We start from the raw sequence: 22342 nt of genomic DNA, 5'->3' as shown, positions 1-22342 counted from the left end.
TTTGCTAAGAACAGTGCCAAACGAAAATGACTCGACTGCTTGTAATCGTGGTTTTTGTGATCGCCGCTTTTGTTGAGGCAGACGATAATGCTTTTGTGAACGATGATGTTCAATAAACCTGACCTCCAAAAAACGAAAATAAAAAGCAAATGTCCATTGGCATTACAAATACTGAAACACGAAAGATATTCTTAACATTTATTTTAGGAGGCAGAGGTTCTCATTGTAGTTTTAACTCAATATTTTTAAAATTTCAATAACGTATTTGTAAAACGAGAAAAACAACTTTTTGTACTATCTTTCCATTTTTGAAGGAGAAATAATACTAAAGCAACACCACTTTGATAGATTTATATCATTTCTAGAAGACTTGTATAAGTGAACTTCGTCTGCTACGATCAGAAGGATGCCAAACGACACAATGACTCTGACGGTTCTGATCGCCTTAACTTTGCTTCTGGCGAGTGTCGGGGCAGATGATAATGCTTTTACGAAAACAATGCAAAGGGATTGCCGTAAGTTTATTCGTTTTATAATTCAAATTAAATTGCATTGCTTTTTATTCTGTTTATATTTCTGATATATATACAAATGGAAAGTCTTTGAGGGAGAAGTACGTAATTCGATAAATAATAATCATCATCTGTTATGTGTCAACATTCCAACATTATCAGATCTTATATTTCTGTCTTCTAAGGCAGTTTTTACTGTATCAATCCACCTATATCTTGGTCTTCCTCTGGGTCTTTTTCCAGACAACCTGGCATGGAACACTTGTTTTGCTCATCTTTCCTCTCCCATTCTGTTTAAGTGACCACACCACCTGAGATTAGCTCAGCTAACACATTCTTGGATGCTGACAATGCCCAGTTCTTTCCTAATATCCTCGTTTTTAATATGATATTGTCAAATGATGCCATTTGTTTACTCTAATGATCGTTCTCAGAACTCTCATATCAGAAGTCCCTAGTCTTTAAGTGTTTTATTTCTAACTAAAGTCTCGGATCCATAAGTTAAAATTGGTTTGAACGCTGTTTTCTATACTACTAATTTAGTGTTTAGCTAATTTCTTTCATAAATGATATACATTTATTCAGTTGACTTCCCACCGTACCAACCTTGTTGATTCTATTGTCCATATTTAATATACCATCTTCACTAAATATCGTGCTTAAGTAACTGAAATGTTTTACTTGTTCTATAGGATCTCCATTCACAGTTCAGTTGATATTTTCAATGATTCTATTTTCATAGTCTATGTCTTGTTATTTCTGACCTTCATACCATACCTATTACAACAGTTATTGAATTTAGTCAGAGAATCTTGCAGAGTTGCCCTGGATACATTCTGAAGTATGACATCATCTGCATAAAGTAAAAAGCTGGGATTAACATCTCTAATTTGGATATCAAAAATTAATAACAATTTCCTTCACAGTGTGATCCCTATGGATGACGAGTAGCAGTGGAGATCATGTGCTTCCTCTTCTTTTCTAACTAATTTCACATCAAACGTTCTTCCCTTACTTCCATCTATTATAACAGCTGACTTAAAATTCATATAAATAATAAGTATTTCTTGATATAATGTCCCATTTACGCCATATAACTGTAGCATTTTGAATTGCATTCCTCTGGGTTGCGTGTCGTATGCCTTTTGCAGATCTACATTCCGCGGTATTTCCCAACTATTTATAAGTGAAAATCTGATCTTGACAGCCTCCGTTTTGCCCGATCCCAACTTAGTCTTCCACAGTTTTTCTTAGCTGATCTCAAGTATACTTGCATAATTCTTACCAGTAAGGAAATGTTTCAATAGTTCTGACCTTCAGCTTTATTTCCTTTTTTGAAGGTAGGTGCTATTGAGAGCTCAACTCCAATCATCTGGAATTCGCCCCTCCAACCAGGTTTTCTGTATTATGCATTGCATCCACTGTAAAACTTTTACACCGCCATATTTTGGCATTTCTGGTCGAATATTATCGACTCCTGCTGCCTTTCCACATTTCAGGTTGGTGATAACCTTTTCTATTTCAGGAACAGATACATATAACAGATGGAATTCCTCTTGAGTATTTTCTACCGCCATATGCTGTCACTGCTCATTTCATTAGAAATTTTCAAAGTGATTACCCCAAACACCAAGAATATCTTTATCCTTGTTTTTCATGTCTCCTTTATTATCTCCAATTCTTTTACAGTTTTATTAATAATAATAATAATTTTTTTTTATTACTATTTTTTTTTATGTCTCAGATAAATTGCATACATAGAAGCTGTAATAATTATATATATATAATATTTATTACACATTACAATTGTGATTAACAAATACTTGCAAGTTAATAATTGTCTTCCTCGAAGCTTAGCAGAGCTTATCTGAGGAAGATAATAGATGATAGATGGTGGTGGTTTCATGGTTATGTTCCTGTAATGGTCACAAGCCAGGTATTGATTTTACTGTCTGATGGTACGTGCTTGGAAGACTCCAACTGCTATTACAGTTTAACTTGTTTTTTCTTCTTTTTTTGTGCAAATAGGGTTGGATTTAGACATGGTGTGTTTGTTTCTTTGTGTTCTTGTAGTGATGGTTTTTGAGAGGGGGTTTGCATGTTATGACGGCTGCTGTGTGGCTGTTTGGAGGGGCCCTTATATTTATATGATCGATACAGGATGAGGTTGTTGTGTTTCCGACTATCTCTTCTCGATAATAGGTCTACGTATTGTCCTGTGTTGTTATTTATGTTCCTAATGTTTATATTAATGTCTCCTATTATCATCAAGTATTCTGAGCCATCTGTTTAGTTCTTCTAGGAATTTTGTGGTGCTTAAGTTGGGTGGTCTGTATATTGCGTTTAATGTCAGGGAGTTTTCTTGTTTGGTGTTTTTAATTTCGATGTATATGTTTTCTGCGTATTCTAATTTATAGTTTGTTTCTGTTACTTCTAGTTTATGTTTGGTAAATATTATTATACCACCGCCTCGTTTTGTTTGTCCGCAATGTTTGTGTTGTTGGAAGTGTGGCATTTGGTAGGTGGATGCCGCCTCGTTTGTCGTGGATACTTCAGTCAGTATTAAAATGTCTATGTCGTCTATATCTTCCTTCAGATAAGCTTGCAGGGTCAGCCAGTAGTTTTGAATGCTTCTGATGTTGATGCGGAGAATAGATAGTCCTTTTTTGGGGATTGTCAGTTGTTTCCATTCTGTTATTGATTTCAGAATGTGGCAGTTATCATATTCCGGGGTGATTACGTCTGCTTGATGGTCTGCATTCATGTTGGTTGGTGTGCTGTTCCTTCTTTACGAGTTGTCCATATTCCTTTCAATGTGGCAGCCTGTTGAGGTCGTCTACGGATTTTATTTCGATTGGTTTTGCGTCTTGTGTCTTTCTTAGGAATATTTTGCTGTCTCTTATCCATATAAACTGGTAATTGTTTTCTGTTTTTACCTTCTTTACTTGGTAGAATATTTGAATATTTTCTGGTAATATGGCGTTAGATATTCGGACAAGTATATTGGGGTATTGTCGTGGTCTCCTTTCAGATCCTTGACTACTGGTTTTTTAATCCTGCTAGCTTTTATGAATGTAGTTTTGTTGAGCTGTTGGTGAGTCGCACTACGACGGGAGAAGGACGGGTATTATTTTCTCTTTTCCTTTTTTGTGGTAACCAATACACTGTCTGGATGTCTCTTGATTCAAATAGTAATAATAATAATAATAATAATAATAATAATAATAATAATAATAATAATAATAATAATACTTTTTTTTTCAACATTTTATTATGTCTCAGTATAAATTACATACAATAATAATATTTACAATATTTACAATAAGGTTTATACAGAATTTTTGAATTTAGAATATAATAATAATAATAATAATAATAATTTTTTTATTATTTTTATTTTTTATTTTTTATAAACGACTTATTTGTTTTTACAATGAAAATGATAAGGTTTACTATCACACAGAGTATCTGCACACACACAATGAAAAACATATTATCTTTTCTGTACAGTACAAAATTTCGATATACAAAATGCAGAGTACATTTTATAAATATCAATATACATTTTTTTAAACTAGCTAAATATGGATTGGCACCAATGTGCACAGAATTCACGATACAATGCAGTAATGCAGCATACACACACAATTCAATAATAATAATATTAATTTTTTTTTTTTTTTTTTACATTTTATTATGTCTCAGTATAAGTTACATACAATAATAATATTTACAGTATTATTTACAATAAGGATTATACAGAATTTTTTTTTTTTTTTTTTTTTTTTTATGCCTCAGATGAATTGCATACATAGTTGCTGTAGTAATTATATGTATATAATACTTATAACGCATTACAAGTGTGTATAACAGATACTTGCAAGTTAGTAATTTTCTTCCTCAAAGCTTAGCAGAGCTTATCTGAGGAAGATAATTGATGACAGAGGGTGGTGGTTTCATGGTTGTGTTCCTATAGTGGTCACAAGCCTGGTGTTGATTTTACTGTTTGTTGGCACGTGTTTGTAAGACTTTGACTGCTATTACAGTTTAACTTTTTTTTTTTTTGTGCAAATAGGGTTGGATTTAGACATGGTGTGTTTGTTTCCTTGTGTTCTTGTAGTGGTAGTTTTTTGAGAGGGGGGGGGTTGTCGTGGTTTGTGTGTGTGTGTATGTGTGGTGGGGGAGAGAGAAACAGGAATTGCTCTAATTTTCATTCTCGCTATAATATTTATATAGTGCCTGTTTCAGCTCTCTGTATGTTCCTAGGTTTCTGTTGTCGAACGGTAGTTTGTTTATCATGTCAGGTACGTAGAAGTTTCGGGTTGCTTTGCCGTGGTGATTGTTGTACTTATATGTTATGTAGTTTGTTGAGTGTGGTCTTGTTATTTGATATGTTGTTCTGGTTACTCTATATGTTGGGCTGTAGTAGTGTTTTAACATGACTGTGTAGTGGCGTAAGTGTTTCACCTTAAATATTTTGTGTTTTGTCCATGCTTCCTGCATAAGAGTGGGTTCTTCCCAGAATATCAGTTTTATCATTTTATCTTGCAACCATTGTAGCCTGTTAAGTCTGTAGTCTGCGCAGAATGCGTATGATGTGATTGCATATCTTAAAATGTTTTCACATAATGCTTTATAGATTAGTATTTTTATGTGGGTTGGGGCAATGTCTTTTAATCTGTATAGTTTGCTTGCTATTATCCTAAGCTTGGTATGTAGGTAGTTTGTATGGCTATTCCAACTTTGATCTGCATCGAAGTGAAGTCCAAGGTAGCGTGTTGTTTTCACCTGTGTGATGGTTGTGATTTTAGGTTCTGCACTTTGTGTATAGGAGGATGAATATTTGATAGTGAGATATTTAGTTTCTATGGGCAGGGTTTCGGGGTTTTTGAATATCATTAGCTTTGTTTTTCCAGGGTTTATATATATGCTGTTTTCGGTTAACCAGTTAGTGATTTGATTGATGTCGTGTTGCATATTTTGGTAAGCGATTTTTGCAGTGTTGTGAATGGATACTATGGCAGTGTCGTCTGCATACTGGAAGATTTTACTTTTTAGAGGGAGTTGGCTTATGTCGTGTGTGTATATGTTAAATAGAATGGGAGATAGGATGGCTCCTTGCGGAGCTGTCCTATCTCCCAGGTTACATGTACCTCTTTGCTGTGTGCTGATTCTATACGTGTGATGTGCTTTCTGTTTTTCGTGTATGCTTTAAACCACTGGAGTAGACGACCTCCAATTCCGATATGGGTAAGTTTCGTTAACAAGGTTTTATGTGTTAGTGTGTCAAATGCTTTTGTTAGGTCAATGAATACCACTAATGTTATTCTGTTTTTATCCAATGCAGCGTTTATTAGATCTGTGAAGTCTTCCAGGAGTGTTGCTGTTCCTTTATTTTTTTGAAAGCCATATTGTGTTTTGGGTATGATTTGAAATTTTACAACGTATGTGGAGAGTTTCTGATGTACAATGCGCTCCATGATTTGGTTGATTACAGGCAGCGTGGCGATAGGTCTGAATTACTTATTATGTTTCTTTTTCCCTGTTTGTGTATGGGTGTGATTAGTGCAGTCTTCAGTGTTTCAGGTATGTGTCCCGTTTCGAAGATTTTATTTAACAGTTTTTGTATAACTGGACGTAGGTCGGTTGAGTGTTTCGTGATGTCTTTTGGTCTGATTCCGTCTATCCCAGGTCCTTTGTTAGGATTAATTTGTTGAATTGCCAGTGATAGTGCTTCTTTTGTTACTGTGGGGAACCACATCGACTGGGTTGCTCGTGGACCTAGTGGACAATGTTCGTATGTGTGAGGAAAGGTTGTTTCTTGTAGCTTTTGGACAGAGTTCACGAAGTGCTGATTAAAGTTGTTTGCCAACTATTTAAGGGATTTGGGGTCGCAGGCAAAGCTGTGTTTTATTGTTTCTGTGGCAGTGGTTCTCTGTATATTGTCCACATTTCATTAATCAGGTGCCAGGTTTCCTTTATGTCGTTCTGTGCTGTTGTTAATTTGTTGCTGTAATAGTTTCTTTTTGCCGTTGGAATCTGGGTTGTTAGGAGATTCCGTTTTCTTTTGTATTCAGCTTTTAAAGCGATATTGTTCGGTGACTTCTTAAGTTGTTTCCATAGGGCATCTTTTCTTTGTATGTCTGTTAGTATGTTGTCTGTTATCCATGGATTTTGTTTCGTTTGGGGGCGTATTTTTATTTTTGTTAATGCTTTGTTGTATATTTTGTTAAATGCAAGTTTAAGATTATCATATACAGCTTCAGCAGAGTCTAAAGATGCTATCTGCATCCAGTCTGTTTTTCTGATTTCATCGTTCACTATTGCTTCGTTTACAATGCTATGATACTGTTTTATAGTGTCAGTGATTTTTATGGGTTCTGGTTCAGTGTGTAACTGCAATGCTGTGAAATAATGGTCTGCTAGTTTGCATGTTATGACGGCTGCTGTGTGGCTGTTTGGAGGGGCCCTTATATTTATATGATCAATGCAGGTTGAGGTTGTTGTGTTTCCGTTTATCTCTTCTCGTGTATACGACTGTATGGATGGGGTTATGTTATATGCCGATAATAGGTCTAGGTATTGTTCTGTGTTGTTATTTATGTTCCTAATGTTTATATTAATGTCTCCTATTATTATCAAGTATTTTGAGGTGCCTACTTTCGTGGCTGAAAGCCATCTGTTTAGTTCTTCTAGGAATTTTGTGGTGCTTAAGTTGGGTGGTCTGTATATTGCGTTTAATATCAGGGAGTTTTCTTGTTTGATGTTTTTAATTTCGATGCATATGTTTCTGCGTATTCTAATTTATAGTTTATTTCTGTTACTTCTAGTTTATGTTTGGTAAATATTATTATACCACCGCCTCGTTTTGTTTGTCTGCAGTGTTTGTGTTGTTGGAAGTGTGGCATTTGGTAGGAGGATGCCTCTTCGTTTGTCGTAGATACTTCAGTCAGTATTAAAATGTCTATTTCGTCTATATCTTCCTTCAGATAAGCTTGCAGGGTCAGCCAGTATTTTTGAATGCTTCTGATGTTGATGTGGAGAATAGATTGTCCTTTTTTGGGGATTGTCAGTTGTTTCCATTCTGATATTGATTTCAGAATGTGGCAATTATCATGTTCGGGGTGATTACGTCTGCTTGATGGTGTGCATTCATGTTGGTTGGTGTGCTGTTCCTTCTTTACGAGTTGTTATTCCTTTCAATGTGGCAGCCTGTTGAGGTCATCTACGGATTTTATTTCGATTGGTTTTGAGTCTTGTGTCTTTCTAAGGAATATTTTGCTGTCTCTTATCCATATAAACTGGTAATTGTTTTCTGTTTTTACTTTCCTTGCTTGGTAGAATATTTTCTGATAGTGTGGAGTAAGGTATTCAGACAAGTATATTGGGGTATTGTCGTGGTCTCCTTTCAGATCCTTTACTACTGGATTTTTAATCCTGCTAGCTTTTATAAGTGTAGTTTTTGTTAAGCTGTTGGTGAGTCGCACTACGACGGGAGAAGGACGGGTATTATTTTCTCTTTTCCTTTTTTGTGGTAACCGATGCACTGACTGGATGTCTCTTGGTTGAATGGGGGAGCCTATTTTTTGGCTTAGTTGTATTACAGTGTCTCTTAGAGTTTCCGTAGCTATTTCTGGGAGACCATTCATGAGGAGGTCATTTTTGTGCTGCTGTTGGTTTGAGAGCTCGTACTGTTGCTTTAGAGAGTTTAGTTCTTGCCGTAGGTCCGTTGTCTCTTTAATTAAATTATGCTGTCTTTCAGTTAGCTCTTTGACGCCGTTTTTAATTTCTCTAACGGTCTGTAACTTATCTTCTATCGAGTTATTATTAAATTTAATAAATGCCTCGTATTGGTTAAATTTTTCTGTAATTTGTGCGGTATGTTTTTTAAATAGTTCTCCAACAAAATCGATTAAACAGTCTTTTAGGTTTTGTAATCTATTTTCAAGTAATGCATTTAAATATGGCTCACCTGGTTTTCCGTTGTTGTTTTCTTTGTTTTTAATTCCCTCTGTTGTTGATAGCTGTTTACTGCCTGCGGTTGTTTTCTGAGTTGGCTGTTTTCCGCCTGCGGTCGAAGGCGACGTTCCTTTGTTATCTCTGCAATGTTCAAGGAAAAGAAGGAGTAGCCATAGTATTCAACACAAAATACAAGGCTAATCTCCTTGAATGGCGGTCAGTCTCAAGTAGAGTAATGTGGGCAAATATGAGAATGGGGAACTGGACAATGAGACTTATTTGGGCCTATGGTCCCACAGAAGGTTCTACTAAGGTAGAAGTGGAGGAATTTTTAATAATATATTTAAATATTATTTAAAATAATTAACAGGAATGTTTTTCCCGTGATCTATTGATGCAGTTTTATTTTTATTTTTTCCCAGATTCCGACACTCACCACGAGCTTTTGGACTGCGTTTTTGAACATGCTGGACAGGTGGTACGTTAGTTATTTTTTGATTTCAAATGACAACAATTATAATGTTTGGTAGGTACCAAACCACACCAACCCAACTGAACCAACGATTTTTCATGTTGCATTTTAATTCTACATCATATTTTTGTTTTAAATTGGTGGAAGGTAATAATGATATATTCCATCTTGGTTTGAATCTTATGCGAAGATAAAGGACTAACAATAAAGATAATCGTACTTTATTGAACAGTCATTTAAAAATTCAAACGTAACTTTATAAAAATCGTAATAAAGAGTGTAACTTACTTATGATATTTATAAATGATATTATTAATATAATTTATAATTCCCACAAACTTGTGGTAATTAAAAAGTGCTTAATTATAATTATCCACTAAATTTAATATACGAGGGTGGTCTGAAAAGTTCTCGGCCTAAAAATGAAAATACGAATTTATAATTTCAAAATTATTTTTATTTTGCGAAACATACTCTCCCTTAAGACTAATATATTTATTCCAGCCATATTCCAAAGCCATTATCCTGTCCCTATAGTGTTTCTCAGTAAGATCTGCAAAATACCCGCAGTCACCTCTTGATTCGAAGAAAAACACTGACCAGCAAGAAAGAATTTCAGTTCTGGGAAGAGATAGGAAGTCAGAGTGAGCCAAATCTAGGGAATAGGGTGGATGTTCAAACAATGCATAGTGAAGATCCCTTAATTTTCCCATTGCCAAAACACCTTTGTGGGCAGCTGCATTGTTCTGATGAAAGATGATTTTTTTCTTCTGCAAACAAGGTCTTTTCTCATGAATTTTTTCGTCTAGTCTGGTTAAAAGATCGGAATAATATTCCCCGTTCATTGTTTTACCCTTTTCAAGATAATTAATAAACAAATCCCAAAACACCGATGCCATGACCTTTCTTGCTGATGAAACTGATTTTGTCTTCTTTGACGCTGACAAACCAGCTTCTGTCCACTGTTATAACTGCTGTTTGGATTCTGGTGAGTAATGGTGAATCCAAGTGTCATTTATAGTAATACATCGACGCACAAAATCAGTTTTATTCTTGTTAAAACGCTCCAAGCACTGTTCAGAGATTCTCATGCAAGTGCGTTTTTGATCTGCGTGGCACCCATCTTGAGAAAAGCTTTTTCATTTGCAATTCTTCATGCAAAATATATCCTACATGTTCTTTTGAAATGCTTATAGTCTTTGCAATTTCACGCACTTTGATCAATGATTTCTGTGTTGTTACACGTTTTGGATGTCCTTCACGTGGGTCATCTTCAAGACTAGTGCGGTCGCGTTTACTCGGCAGCCCATTTCTTAATTGTCAAAAACAAAGGAGAACTTGAGTGCCCATAAACTGTTATGAACTTTGAATTTCCTTTGGCGTTAAACCTTCTTTTACAAAGAATTGTATATCCACACGATACTCAATTTTATCCATTTCAAGGGATACAGACAACATTTTTGCTTCGGACAGCTGTATTAAACAAACTACTTGATAGAACGACTTGCAATTTCACATGGCTGCTTATGACAGATGTACCAAATTAGAAAAAAAAATCGTGCAGATAGTTTGCCATGTATTGTCGAGGCCGAGAACATATAAGACCACCCACGTATTATAACATTATATTATTATAATGAGAGCTCTCCTATTAGTGAGGGACTCATCGAGAAAGGCGACTGGTCACTCACACCAGCTCTCATAACCTTTCTTGAAAGTATTCACATCACCCCCTCTTACCATCTCCACAGGTAACTCATTCCAATCAAGACCACTCTATGAGAGAGAAAATTCTAACGCTGACATCTTTTTTTGTTATCCATTATGACTTTTTCGTACGTTTCTAAGTCTCAGTCATATCACCCTTCTTTCCCCTGTTTGCAAGCATTCGCAGTCCACAATTTCCCATTGCATCTTCATGTGTATTCCACAATTTCGATACCATCTCTAACCTTCTACTTCACACTCCTCTAAAAAAATAAGCGCGATAATCAGGAATGCACCCACATTCTTGTGAACCATTTTTATCTTTGCATCAGCAGCAAATAAGTATATATTAGTTGTCAAAAACCAATGCTATTAATGTGCAGATTGGATAATGACCCATGCCTGATCCTTATTGAATACCCCCTCGTCACCTTACATCTTCAGGCTCACATCTCGCATAAACCACATTTCGATATCTGCTAGTGAGCTGTACCCGCTATCCACGCTATTATTTTATAATTCACACCCATATCTTCCTATTTAATTAACAACATTTTATGCCGTAAATCTTTAGCGACGTGTAGACGTATTATTGAGTATCTATTCTCCTTGTCTAACTCAATGGTTTGCATTATTACAAAATGCGAACAAGATCACATGACTTTCCTTTAGTAAACCCATGTTGTTCATCGTAAAGTATAGATTTTCTGTTCTACCAGAATACCTCTCCATTCTGATTTCTGTATGCTAGCTCTTACTTTCCTGGAAAAAGAGGCAGGAGTAGACCATCAATGAGATGGATGGATGGCGTGTGTGGAGTGACTGATCTTCAGAGAGTTGAGGCTGCCAGAAGGGCAAACAACAGGACTACATGGCGCGGCCTAGTGTGGAACATCATCGAGCATCGGAGTGACCATACGGCATCTGTAGATGCCCAGTGAACACAGACAGCTCTTACTAACATTTGAAAAATATTAACCAGCCCGTCAGATATATTGACAGGTGAAAGTTGGATATACATCAGTCTTTGCACTACCATACATTCTTCCAATTCCTGTGGAATCTTATGTTCTGAAATTATACTTGATGAATAGCCAGCAAAATGAAGAGCCAGTTCAGCTATCACACTTTTTGTTTCTGTGCATCTCCTCATCCGCTGCTGCATAATTCGTTTTTCATTTTGTGCAACAGCTGGATTACCTCATCCTCATACACTTGTGTTTCTTCTTGCAGTGAAGAGTTAGCAGTGAGATCAACGTTACATACGCCATGATGACAACATTTATCAAAATGGGAACTTCTCAGTTGGACAATATCTTCTGCATCTGCCACACGCATATTGGATTCGTCCAGCATTATTTCGTACTCATTCTTACATGCAGCATAACGATTGAAATCTTTGGGGATGTGTTTATCTTCAAAGCCTGTTTGTTTTCACACTCAGACTTTTTTAAATTAATTTTTTTTATTATTTTCCCATGCACCGCCGATATCCTTCGCATCTAGCGAGTGATACCATGGGACAGAACTTTGCGTATGTCTCAGTTGATCATATTTTCCTGCTTTATAGTTTAGTATATAATCTTTTCTGAATGAACATCCATAAATATTGCTACTTCCCAGGTCAGTATAGCATGATCGTACTCAACATGCTGGAGCAGAACAGCCAAGCCATTTAATAAAACCGCCCTCTCACATAATTAAACCTAATACTTTTTCACCTCGAGTTCATTGAGTCAAATGCTGCTTCAAGAAGTTGAAGAGCAAAAGCTCAATAAATTCGACTTCAATCTTTTTATGTGGTTTCACCGCTACCCAATCAATATTCAGATAAATAAAATCATCCATGATGATTACTCGTTTTGCATCAAACATGTTAACTTTGTGATGCCTTTTTTCGTAACTAGAAACTGATGCACAAGGTCTGAATAACAACACCCAACTAAGTATTTGATCTGTGTGTGTATATATATATATATATATATTTGAAAAAAATAGATTTAATGACTCCAAGACCGAGATAACATATAAAGATTTTAATGATAAATACTACTAGTTTCGGCATATAGCAGCCTTCTTCAGGTATTTATAAAGGAAAGGAATACTAATAAACATTGAATTATTTAAACAAACTGGAAATTACAGGTACAAATTGCCTCACATAATCGATACATAAAAACGTTGTATTTTTTTAAGTTGTTCCAACTGGCGTGCCATTGTTTGTTGCAATTATGCGTGCAGGTTCACGTGAACGCCAATATTGAATAACTGCAGCATGGCTATCTGGGATGTTATAACTTAAATTATTGTTTAAGTGGACCGGGTTCAGTAGGATTTCCCTTGATTCTACGATTTTCCTATCAAACTCATCATCATAGCGAAAGATATTTTCTGATCTATTCCAGCATACAGAGTGGCTTTGTTGGTCATCATTAGGATTATTTGAAAAAAGAACATGACTGGATAACGCAGTTGCATGAGATCTTTTGTAAGAGATGTCTCTCTTATGCTCTTCTATGCGTTGTTCAATAGATTTGTTAGTTTGACCAAAGTATGGGATATTGCAATCGCACCACAATTTATATACTCGAGGGTACTTAAGGTTGTGATGAGTAGGTTTTGGATGGCTGATTAGAGAGCGGATTTTTGGAAGTGTGGTGAAGAAGGTCCTGATATTATATTTTTTAAGGACTTTAGCCATTTTCTTAAAGACTGTGCTAATGTATGGAATGGAGATGCTACCTTTAAAATTAATAGTTTCTGTTGTGCACTGCTTAGGAGGGTTCAGAAGAAATTTCTTAATTGTTTTTTCAGAGTATCCATTTTGTTTAAAAATAAGAGTGAGGTGATTCATTTCTTTTTGTAGTTCATCTTGTTCATTTAAGAGAGAACGTGCTCTGTGTCCTAAGGTAGATATAATTCCAAGTTTTTGTGGTGGAAAATGATGAGAAAGATTATGCAGATATCTATTGGTATGCGTAAGTTTTCTGTACATAGAGATTTTTAATCTTTCAGAGCATCGTGTAAGCATAACATCCAAGAAAGGTAAAGAGTTATTATTTTCTATATCAGCAGTAAATTTTATATTAGGATGTTGGATGTTTAGATGACGAAGAAAATCTGTGAGAGCTGTGTGCCCGTGATTCCAAATAATGAATATATCATCAACATATCTTTTCCAAACTTTTGGTTTAAATGAGAAGGAAGATATGGCTTTCTTTTCAAAGTCTTCAAGGAAGATGTTAGCTAGCACTGGGGACAAAGGGTTGCCCATTGCCAGGCCTTGTTTTTGTTGGTAAATGGAGTCCTTATATCTGAAGTAACCAGAATGAATGCAATGCTTTAATAAAGTGAACATTTTTTTGGATAATTTGTCCTGTAGTAATGTAAGTACCTCGTCCGTAGGAACGTTAGTAAATAAAGATATAATGTCAAAACTAGCTAGAATATCATTATCATCGATGGGAATATCTTTAATATGAGAAACAAAATCTGTGGTGTTTTGATGAAAGATGAAGATTTATTGGAGAAACACTTGAGGTACTTTGCTAAATATTTTGAAAGTTTATATGTAGGTGAATCAATTCCTTCCACAATTGGGCGAAGAGGGATGTTTTCTTTATGGATTTTCGGAACTCCATAGATGCGTGGGATAAGATGATGTAGAGAGCGTAATGAGAGGCGAATATTATGAGGAAGTTCACTCGCAGTCTTTAACAAGTTGTTTGTACGGTTTTGTAATTCTCTTGTAGGATCTTCCTGAAGAATTGAATATATTGAACTATCTTCAAGTAATTGAAGCATTTTGTTGTGGTAATCTTCAGAGTTGAGGATGACCGTAGAGTTGCCTTTATCTGCAGGTAAAATAATAATGTTACTGTTCTGTTTTAGATTTTTTAGGGCTTTTCTTTCAGCCACTGAAAAACACCACAGATTTTGTTTCTCATATTAAAGATATTCCCATCGATGATAATGATATTCTAGCTAGTTTTGACATTATATCTTTATTTACTAACGTTCCTACGGACGAGGTACTTACATTACTACAGGACAAATTATCCCAAAAAATTTCTTCTGAACCCTCCTAAGCAGTGCACAACAGAGACTGTTAATTTTAAAGGTAGCATCTCCATTCCATACATTAGCACAGTCTCTAAGAAAATGGCTAAAGTCCTTAAAAATATAATATCAGGACCTTCTTCACCACACTTCCAAAAATCCGCTCTCTAATCAGCCATCCAAAACCTACTCATCACAACCTTAAGTACCCTGGAGTATATAAATTGTGGTGTGATTGCAATATCCCATACTTTGGTCAAACTAACAAATCTATTGAACAACGCATAGAAGAGCATAAGAGAGACATCTCTTACAAAATATCTCATGCAACTGCGTTATCCAGTCATGTTCTTTTTTCAAATAATCCTAATGATGACCAACAAAGCCACTCTGTATGCTGGAATAGATCAGAAAATATCTTTCGCTATGATGATGAGTTTGATAGGAAAATCGTAGAATCAAGGGAAATCCTACTGAACCCGGTCCACTTAAACAATAATTTAAGTTATAACATCCCAGATAGCCATGCTGCAGTTATTCAATATTGGCGTTCACGTGAACCTGCACGCATAATTGCAACAAACAATGGCACGCCAGTTGGAACAACTTAAAAAAATACAACGTTTTTATGTATCGATTATGTGAGGCAATTTGTACCTGTAATTTCCAGTTTGTTTAAATAATTCAATGTTTATTAGTATTCCTTTCCTTTATAAATACCTGAAGAAGGCTGCTATTGCCGAAACTAGTAGTATTTATCATTAAAATCTTTATATGTTATCTCGGTCTTGGAGTCATTAAATCTATTTTTTTTAAATGTATAACAACAGAGTAAAAGCTGATCGCGCCACATATATATATATATATATATATATATATATATATACTTAATCTTTTTTTTGGAATCTTACTAATTTTTTAATTCCTCTAAATATCATCATTATTGTGATCCTAATGCTTTTGATAAACGTTTGGTAAAATGTTTTAGTTAAAATATTCAGATTATTTTTACTTTTTTATTTTTTTTTCGTAGATTGCAAATGATTTTAATAAATGTGCAAGCGAAATCGTAGGAAAGGAGATTTCAACCATCCATGAAATGGTCGGTTATTTGTGCGAAGGAATTAAATCTGGAGCTGGAATTTCAGAGGTAAGTCCAACACATAATTCCATCAATTGGAAGGCATTCAAAACATCATTAATTTCATTACCAACAAAGCAAATAAAACTGCTACTTAAAACCTACAGAGCGGCCCATAAGTCGTGTAACATTGCTCAGAAAGGGCTCGTTATAAAGCTCCTCATAAGTTGTTTAATATCACCAGATTTTGTTATTAGTTTCATAAACCACATTACGTAAATGACTTCCATGTTCGGCTCACAAAGACAGGCCGTTTCTAAATGTTATATGACTATCAAAATTTAGATTTTTGGACAACCAATTATGAAAGCCACCTTCCTCTTATTATTATTTTTATCACGCAGTGTAGGCAAACCTTCCTGTGAATATTAATAATTCACATATTTATTTGCCTTCATTACTTCAATAGTACTCCAAACTAACCATCATCATCATCATCATCTGCTCTAACTGGCATTTAACGCACCTGCGACCTTAAAAGTACTCTTGGATTTCGTAACTGTAACTCCAGAATAAGGTGGTTGGTTAGCTAAGCTTATCCTTATTCTTTTTCTGTAAATTCAGTGTGTTCTACTAGTCGAATTGCGTGGTTGCTGAAAGAAAAACCGAATTTTTGGAACGATAACCCCGCTATCATCCTATGAAACTGGCTAATTCTCCTGGATGGGATTTGAACCCAGAGCACTTTCTTACTATACGGATGACAGGGTTAAACATTGCTAAAGGAAGATGGAAAAAGATTACTGGCCTCCTAGATGAAGTGTTAAAGAAAACTGTTGAAGATCTCATACGCGGCACAAATAACAGCTGAAGAGGTTAAAAGAAAATCGCTCTCCATTGCCAGAACACACAAAAAAATATCATCATTAAAATACGTCGGAAACATCTTCGGGGACTAGGCCACACACCCAAATTAGATATTTACCTAAAATAGTATTAGAGGGCTACCTCTGGTAAAAAATCAGCTGGGGCGACCTTGAATCACCTTGACAGATAATATTAGAAAATGGACTAATTCCTCGTTCTCCACCTTGTTAATGAGATCCCATGACAGAAATACCAGGAGACAGAGAGAGAGAGAGAGAGAGAGAGAGAGAGAGAGAGAGAGAGAGAGAGAGAGCATGTTGGGACTGTCACCTTTATAGTGCCATAAAGGTCTACGTAGACTGTGGGTGAAGAAGAAGACTCATATTAATTAACAACTTGAGTTAATTAAAAAACTTAAATGAAATATTTCTTATTTAATCAATTACAAATTTTATAAATATGATTATCCTCTTATTTATTTAGTTTTGTTGCTTAGTCGACTTTTTGTAAATCAGATGGCGCTCGAAACTTAGATTGCTTAGTTACGCAGTTTAGTAAAGCATTGTATTAAGACTTTAAGCCTATTTTTGTATGTTCATAACGAAATTATAGAAATGTGCTATATTTACAGGAACTACTACAGGTCAAGCGATGCACCATTGCTAAACATGTTCTACCTGAACCAGAGTTCATGAAAAATATTCGCGAAGCTTATATAGTAAGTCAATTAATTTTTAAGACAGAAAAATTTTTTGGTTGTTAATAGATTTGTAGCTTGAACGTTTAACACATACGAATCTGCTATCAGTATGCAAGCTTTAAACTTTCCTAATTTTCTTTTTCAGAAATGCGGTTCTGTTGTAGCTGAATAGGTAAGTTTAGCTTGTCTTTCTGTTCCATTTCCATTTGGATAATCACTTTTTAAATTATAACTGAGGAAACAAAATTCATAGCTAATCACGTTCTGAAATATGATCTTGTAATGAGATCAGTACAAAACAATCGCTTCTTCTTCTATCATTTGAATGCCTTTAAGTTTCCTAAAGAATGAAGTGAACTGAATGTTTCGAATCTCTGCCCTCTTTTCTTAAAATATTGGTTAATCCGTGTAGGAAACAAAGAATAAAATATAATTTGTGGGAAATTTTCGGTATTCATCATTCTGATGTTAATAATGAGTTTAATAAAAATAAGCAATTAAACCCTACAAGTTTTTAAGTCGTAAGAGTTACATCATCAGGGGTACTAGTACATCAAATTCGGTTGAATTCCGTATGTCTGAACAAGTAAAAGAGGTCAAAAAAAAAAGAGGACATAAATGAAGCCATCAAGTTCTTTGGCAACAAATTATGCCCTATAATGATCGTAACTGTTTTACAAGAAAATTTTAAAAAGCCTCACACATTCTTAGGATTCCTACAAAATGAAATAAAAATCAAGTTTTAATTTTACATCAAGTATGGTCTGCTTTCATCAAAAATGTAACTGCCAAGGACATAGGATATAACACGCGTGATACAACATAATGCGATAACAACTAGCAATGGTCCAACACGGAAACAGTAACGAATTTTCATTTGTATTCTGGTTTATCAATTATATTTAATAGTTGTGAAATTATCAAAAACATCTAATATGTGTAATTAATTGTTAATAGGCTTTTGACGTGTAAAAGTAATGTACCCACTCCCCTGAGGATAAGACGCACTAAACATCGGGATTTAATTGCTTATATTTATTAAATTCTTTACGTATTTACATCGTAATGTGGTCGCAATATCGTCAACTACTCAACGAACCGCTAATCTACAGAAATTTACGTTTGCATAAATGCCAACTTTAATAACTTCATAGCTTTGCTATGAAGTTATTAAAGTTAGCATTTATATTTATAAAATAAAAGTATATGATTATTATATTTATATTTATAAATTTCTAAAATAATTTACATTTAATAGAAATGCATTTATAGAAATATAAATAGATTTATTTATTTTATAAATAGATAAATTTATTTAATAGAAACACAATTAAATACATTTAATAGAAATTTAAATTATACATTTTATAATATTATTATTATTGTGATTATTATTAAGAGAGACCGCCGGCGACTGATCAAGGGATGCGACATTTAAGAATAAGTGTGATAGCCGGTGCGTATAGACGCACCAGCTATCACACTTATTCTTAAATTCAATCACACTGCTTGCACACACACACAACATCCAATGGCAGTCCCTTCCAATCACTCCCCACTCATGAGAGAAAAACCAATATCTCACCGTTCTCGACGATATTCATTATCAGCTTCCATTCTCTTGTCCTTTCCCCACCATCCATAAAATGAAACATTCCATCAACTCAAATCCTGTATGACCTATCAGAAGTTTGTACGTCTCAAACATTAACCTTCTTTCTCCTGTTTGCTAGTATGTGCAGTCTACAAAATCTGTCTCTGTAATCAGTATTCCTCAATCCTGATGTCACTTTTAACACTCCTTTGTACTCTATCCACTAAATCAGAATCACCAGACCTACGCGCATAAAGGAAGTCATAAAGACGCTAAATGACTTCCTTATCTTTGCATGTCAAGGATCGTTTATATTTATAAATTTGAAAATTGATAAATGTACATAAATTTAGCCAAATATGGGAATAGGGTGGATGTTCCAACAATTCATAGTACAGATCCCTTAATTTTTCCATTGCCAAAACACATTTGTGGGCGGGTGCATTGTTCTGATGAAAGATGATTTGTTTCTTCTGCAAACTGGGTCTTTCCTCACAAATTGTTTCATCTAATATGGTTAAAAGATCGTAATAATATTTCCGATTATTATTTTACCCTTTGCAAGATAATTAATAAACAAAATGCCTTTAGCATCCCAAAACACCGATGCCATGACCTTTCCTGCTGATGGAACTTACTTAGTCTTTTTTGGTGCTGAACAACCGGCTTCTGTCCACTGTTTTGACTGTTGTTTGGATTCTGGTGTGTAATGGTGAATCCAAGTCGCATCCATAGTAATAAATCGACGCATAAAATCAATTTTATTATTGTTAAAATGCTCCAAGCACTGTTCAGGGATTTTCGTTTGATCTGCTGTGAGCAAGCGCGGCAACCATCTTGTGCAAAGCTTTTTCGTATGCAATTCTTCATGCAAAATATATCCTACACGTTCTTTTGAAATTCCTATAGTCTCAGCAATTTCATGCACTTTGACTCGCCGGTCATCCAATACCATATCCTGAACTTGATCAATGATTTCTGGTGTTCTTACACTTTTTGGACTTACTTCACGTGCATCATCTTCAAGGCTGGTACGGTCATTGCAGCCCATTTCTTAATTGTCGAAAACGAAGGAGAAGAGTGCTCATAAACGATTGTGAACTTCGAATGAATTTCTTTGCGTTAAACCTTCTTTTACAAAGAATGCTATAACCGCACGATACTCAATTGTATCGATTTCTAGGGATACAGACAACAGTTTTGCTTCAAACAGCTGTATAAAACAAACTACTTCATAGAAAGACTTGCAGTTTTACTTCGATGCTTATGACAGATGTACCAACTTGGAAAAAAATTCTTGCCGATAGTGTTGTTATGTAGTATAGTAGAGGCCGGGAACTTTTCAAACTACCCTCTTATATTAAAAGTTGTTGTTCTATTGATCATATGATTAGTTCTAAAGAATTAATTATATTATTAATTCTTTCACTACTCCTTTCAAAACCCCTAAGTTGTGTTCATGACCGTAGAAGTGTTCCTCATTAAACTGCTGATAGTTTTCTGAAACGTTATCTAATCGATTCAACACATTTTTTCCAACAACGTGTTGCACTTTATGTAAAGTGTTATAGTTATGTTGTTGCTATTTTTCATGTTTCAGAGGGATTCTTGAATCAGTTTATGTATTTCATGTCTTTTTTTACATGTTTATGGAATTATTGTAGAAATTATATTATTATATTCTATTACCAATGCATTATTACATGAGATTCCCATTAATGATGTTAATGCTACAGTGGTTTAATCTAACCCTATTAAATGCTGTCAATGTACCTACAAAATCTCCCGTTGATATTTCTAATTTCTTTCTACTCAACATGACGTCGTAGTACCCACAGAGAGGCAGATTAGATGTTCTTGTCTGAAACTTGGTTTTTCATCCATCAAACCAGAAGAATGGTTAACAAATATAACACAATAACAATTAAACTGACAGAAATGTCTTAAAAAGCAATCTTTTTCTTCTTCTTCTGCAGCTTCTCCCACTTAAGTGGGGTCACTGTTTGTTATGAGTCTCCTCCACACCTTCCTGTCTTGGGCTGTCACCACATCCAAGTTCTTCATCTTCAAGTCCTCTTCTACCAGCTCCCTCCATCTCTTCTTTGGCCGCCCACGCTTCGGCATTCCTTGCACATCCATCTGCATGACCCTTCTTCCCACATATTCGTCCTCCCTCCTCATCACATGACCAAACCATCTCAACCTTGCCTCCTGTATTTTCGCTCCTAAGTTCGTAACTTTCACTGTTCCCCTGACATAGTCATTTCTCAGACGATCCTTTCTGGTCACACCGCACATCCACCTAAGCATTCTCATCTCTGCTACTCCATCCTGCTGATGTTATTTTATCTAAGGGACACAGTTTCCATAGCATGCTTCATAGCTGGCCTCAATACTATCCTATAGATTTTGCCTTTCAGATTGATCGGCACCCTCTTATCGCATAACACTCCAGCCATCTCCCTCCAATTCCTCCAACCCGCTTGTATCCTGCATCCCACTTCCTTCTCAGCTCCTCCATCCTCTTCCACTGTTGAACCTAAGTATATAAAGTCTCTCACCTTCCTGATGACATTGCCTTCCAGCTCCAGATCTGTCTCCTGTCCGGCGCCCACTGTGCAACACATATACTATGTTTTACTTCTACTCAGTCTCATACCTCTCTCTTCCAATACTTTTCTCCATCTTTCCAGTTTAGTTCCCGCTTCTTCTCTTGAATCTGCATACAGCAAGACATAGCTGCATACAACATTGTCCAAGGCGCATCTTCTCTCACCTCCTCTGTTACCACCTCCATCACGATATTAAACAGAAACGGACTTAATGCTGACCCTTGATGCAAGCCAACTGTTACTTGAAAACTTTCTGTCTGTCCCAGACAGGTCCGAACACGTGTCTTCACATTTCTGTACATCTCACGCACCAACCTGACATATTTCTCTGGAACCTTCTTCCCCCTCAGACACCTCCAGACTTTTTGCCTTGGCACTCTATCGTATGCTTTCTCCAGATCAATATTAAAAAGCAATCTAAATGATATTTTTATGTTCTGTTTCAGGAATTCTGTAGGTTAATTCCAGAATTCTGCATGAATTGGAAATGAAGATTCACATGGTTTCTCCTTCTGTTCGAGTAAATTTGAGACAAACCGAGCTCTATAATACATGAAATATGTTGAGACTAATTCAGTTATTGTGAATGTAAAATTTAGCTTTGCTATCATTTCGGCGGTCTTTACTTTGAGAAAACAGCAAAGCATATGTTTCATTTCTAACTGAACCTGTAATAAAGTGCTTTTTTACATATTGGTTTCACAGTGATATTAAATAACGACTTTTCTTTATAGTTTTAAATAAGTTCTTAAACTGACCAAGGTTTCGATCAGAAATCA

The 22342-nt window shown here is 35.4% G+C and overlaps 1 protein-coding gene across 1 annotated transcript; it reads left to right on the top strand.

The window, feature by feature from the left end:
- Window positions 1–485: 485 nt before the first annotated feature.
- Window positions 486–22075, top strand: LOC150107898 (uncharacterized). The gene is made up of 6 exons (XM_090415424.1): window positions 486–515; window positions 8894–8949; window positions 15743–15859; window positions 17289–17375; window positions 17503–17529; window positions 22010–22075. The coding sequence occupies exons 1-5, from the start codon at window positions 500–502 to the stop codon at window positions 17527–17529; spliced, it is 303 nt and encodes a 100-aa protein (XP_090271550.1). The 5' UTR covers window positions 486–499; the 3' UTR covers window positions 22010–22075.
- Window positions 22076–22342: the final 267 nt, after the last annotated feature.

The sequence above is a fragment of the Typopeltis vanoorti genome, chromosome 3 (genome assembly GCF_054136105.1).
Source record: "Typopeltis vanoorti isolate ZY-2024b chromosome 3, IOZ_Tvanoo_1.0, whole genome shotgun sequence".
Classification (NCBI taxonomy): domain Eukaryota; kingdom Metazoa; phylum Arthropoda; class Arachnida; order Uropygi; family Thelyphonidae; genus Typopeltis; species Typopeltis vanoorti.
Note: the sequence above shows the minus strand (reverse complement) of the source record. Positions and strands in the feature narration are given on the sequence as shown.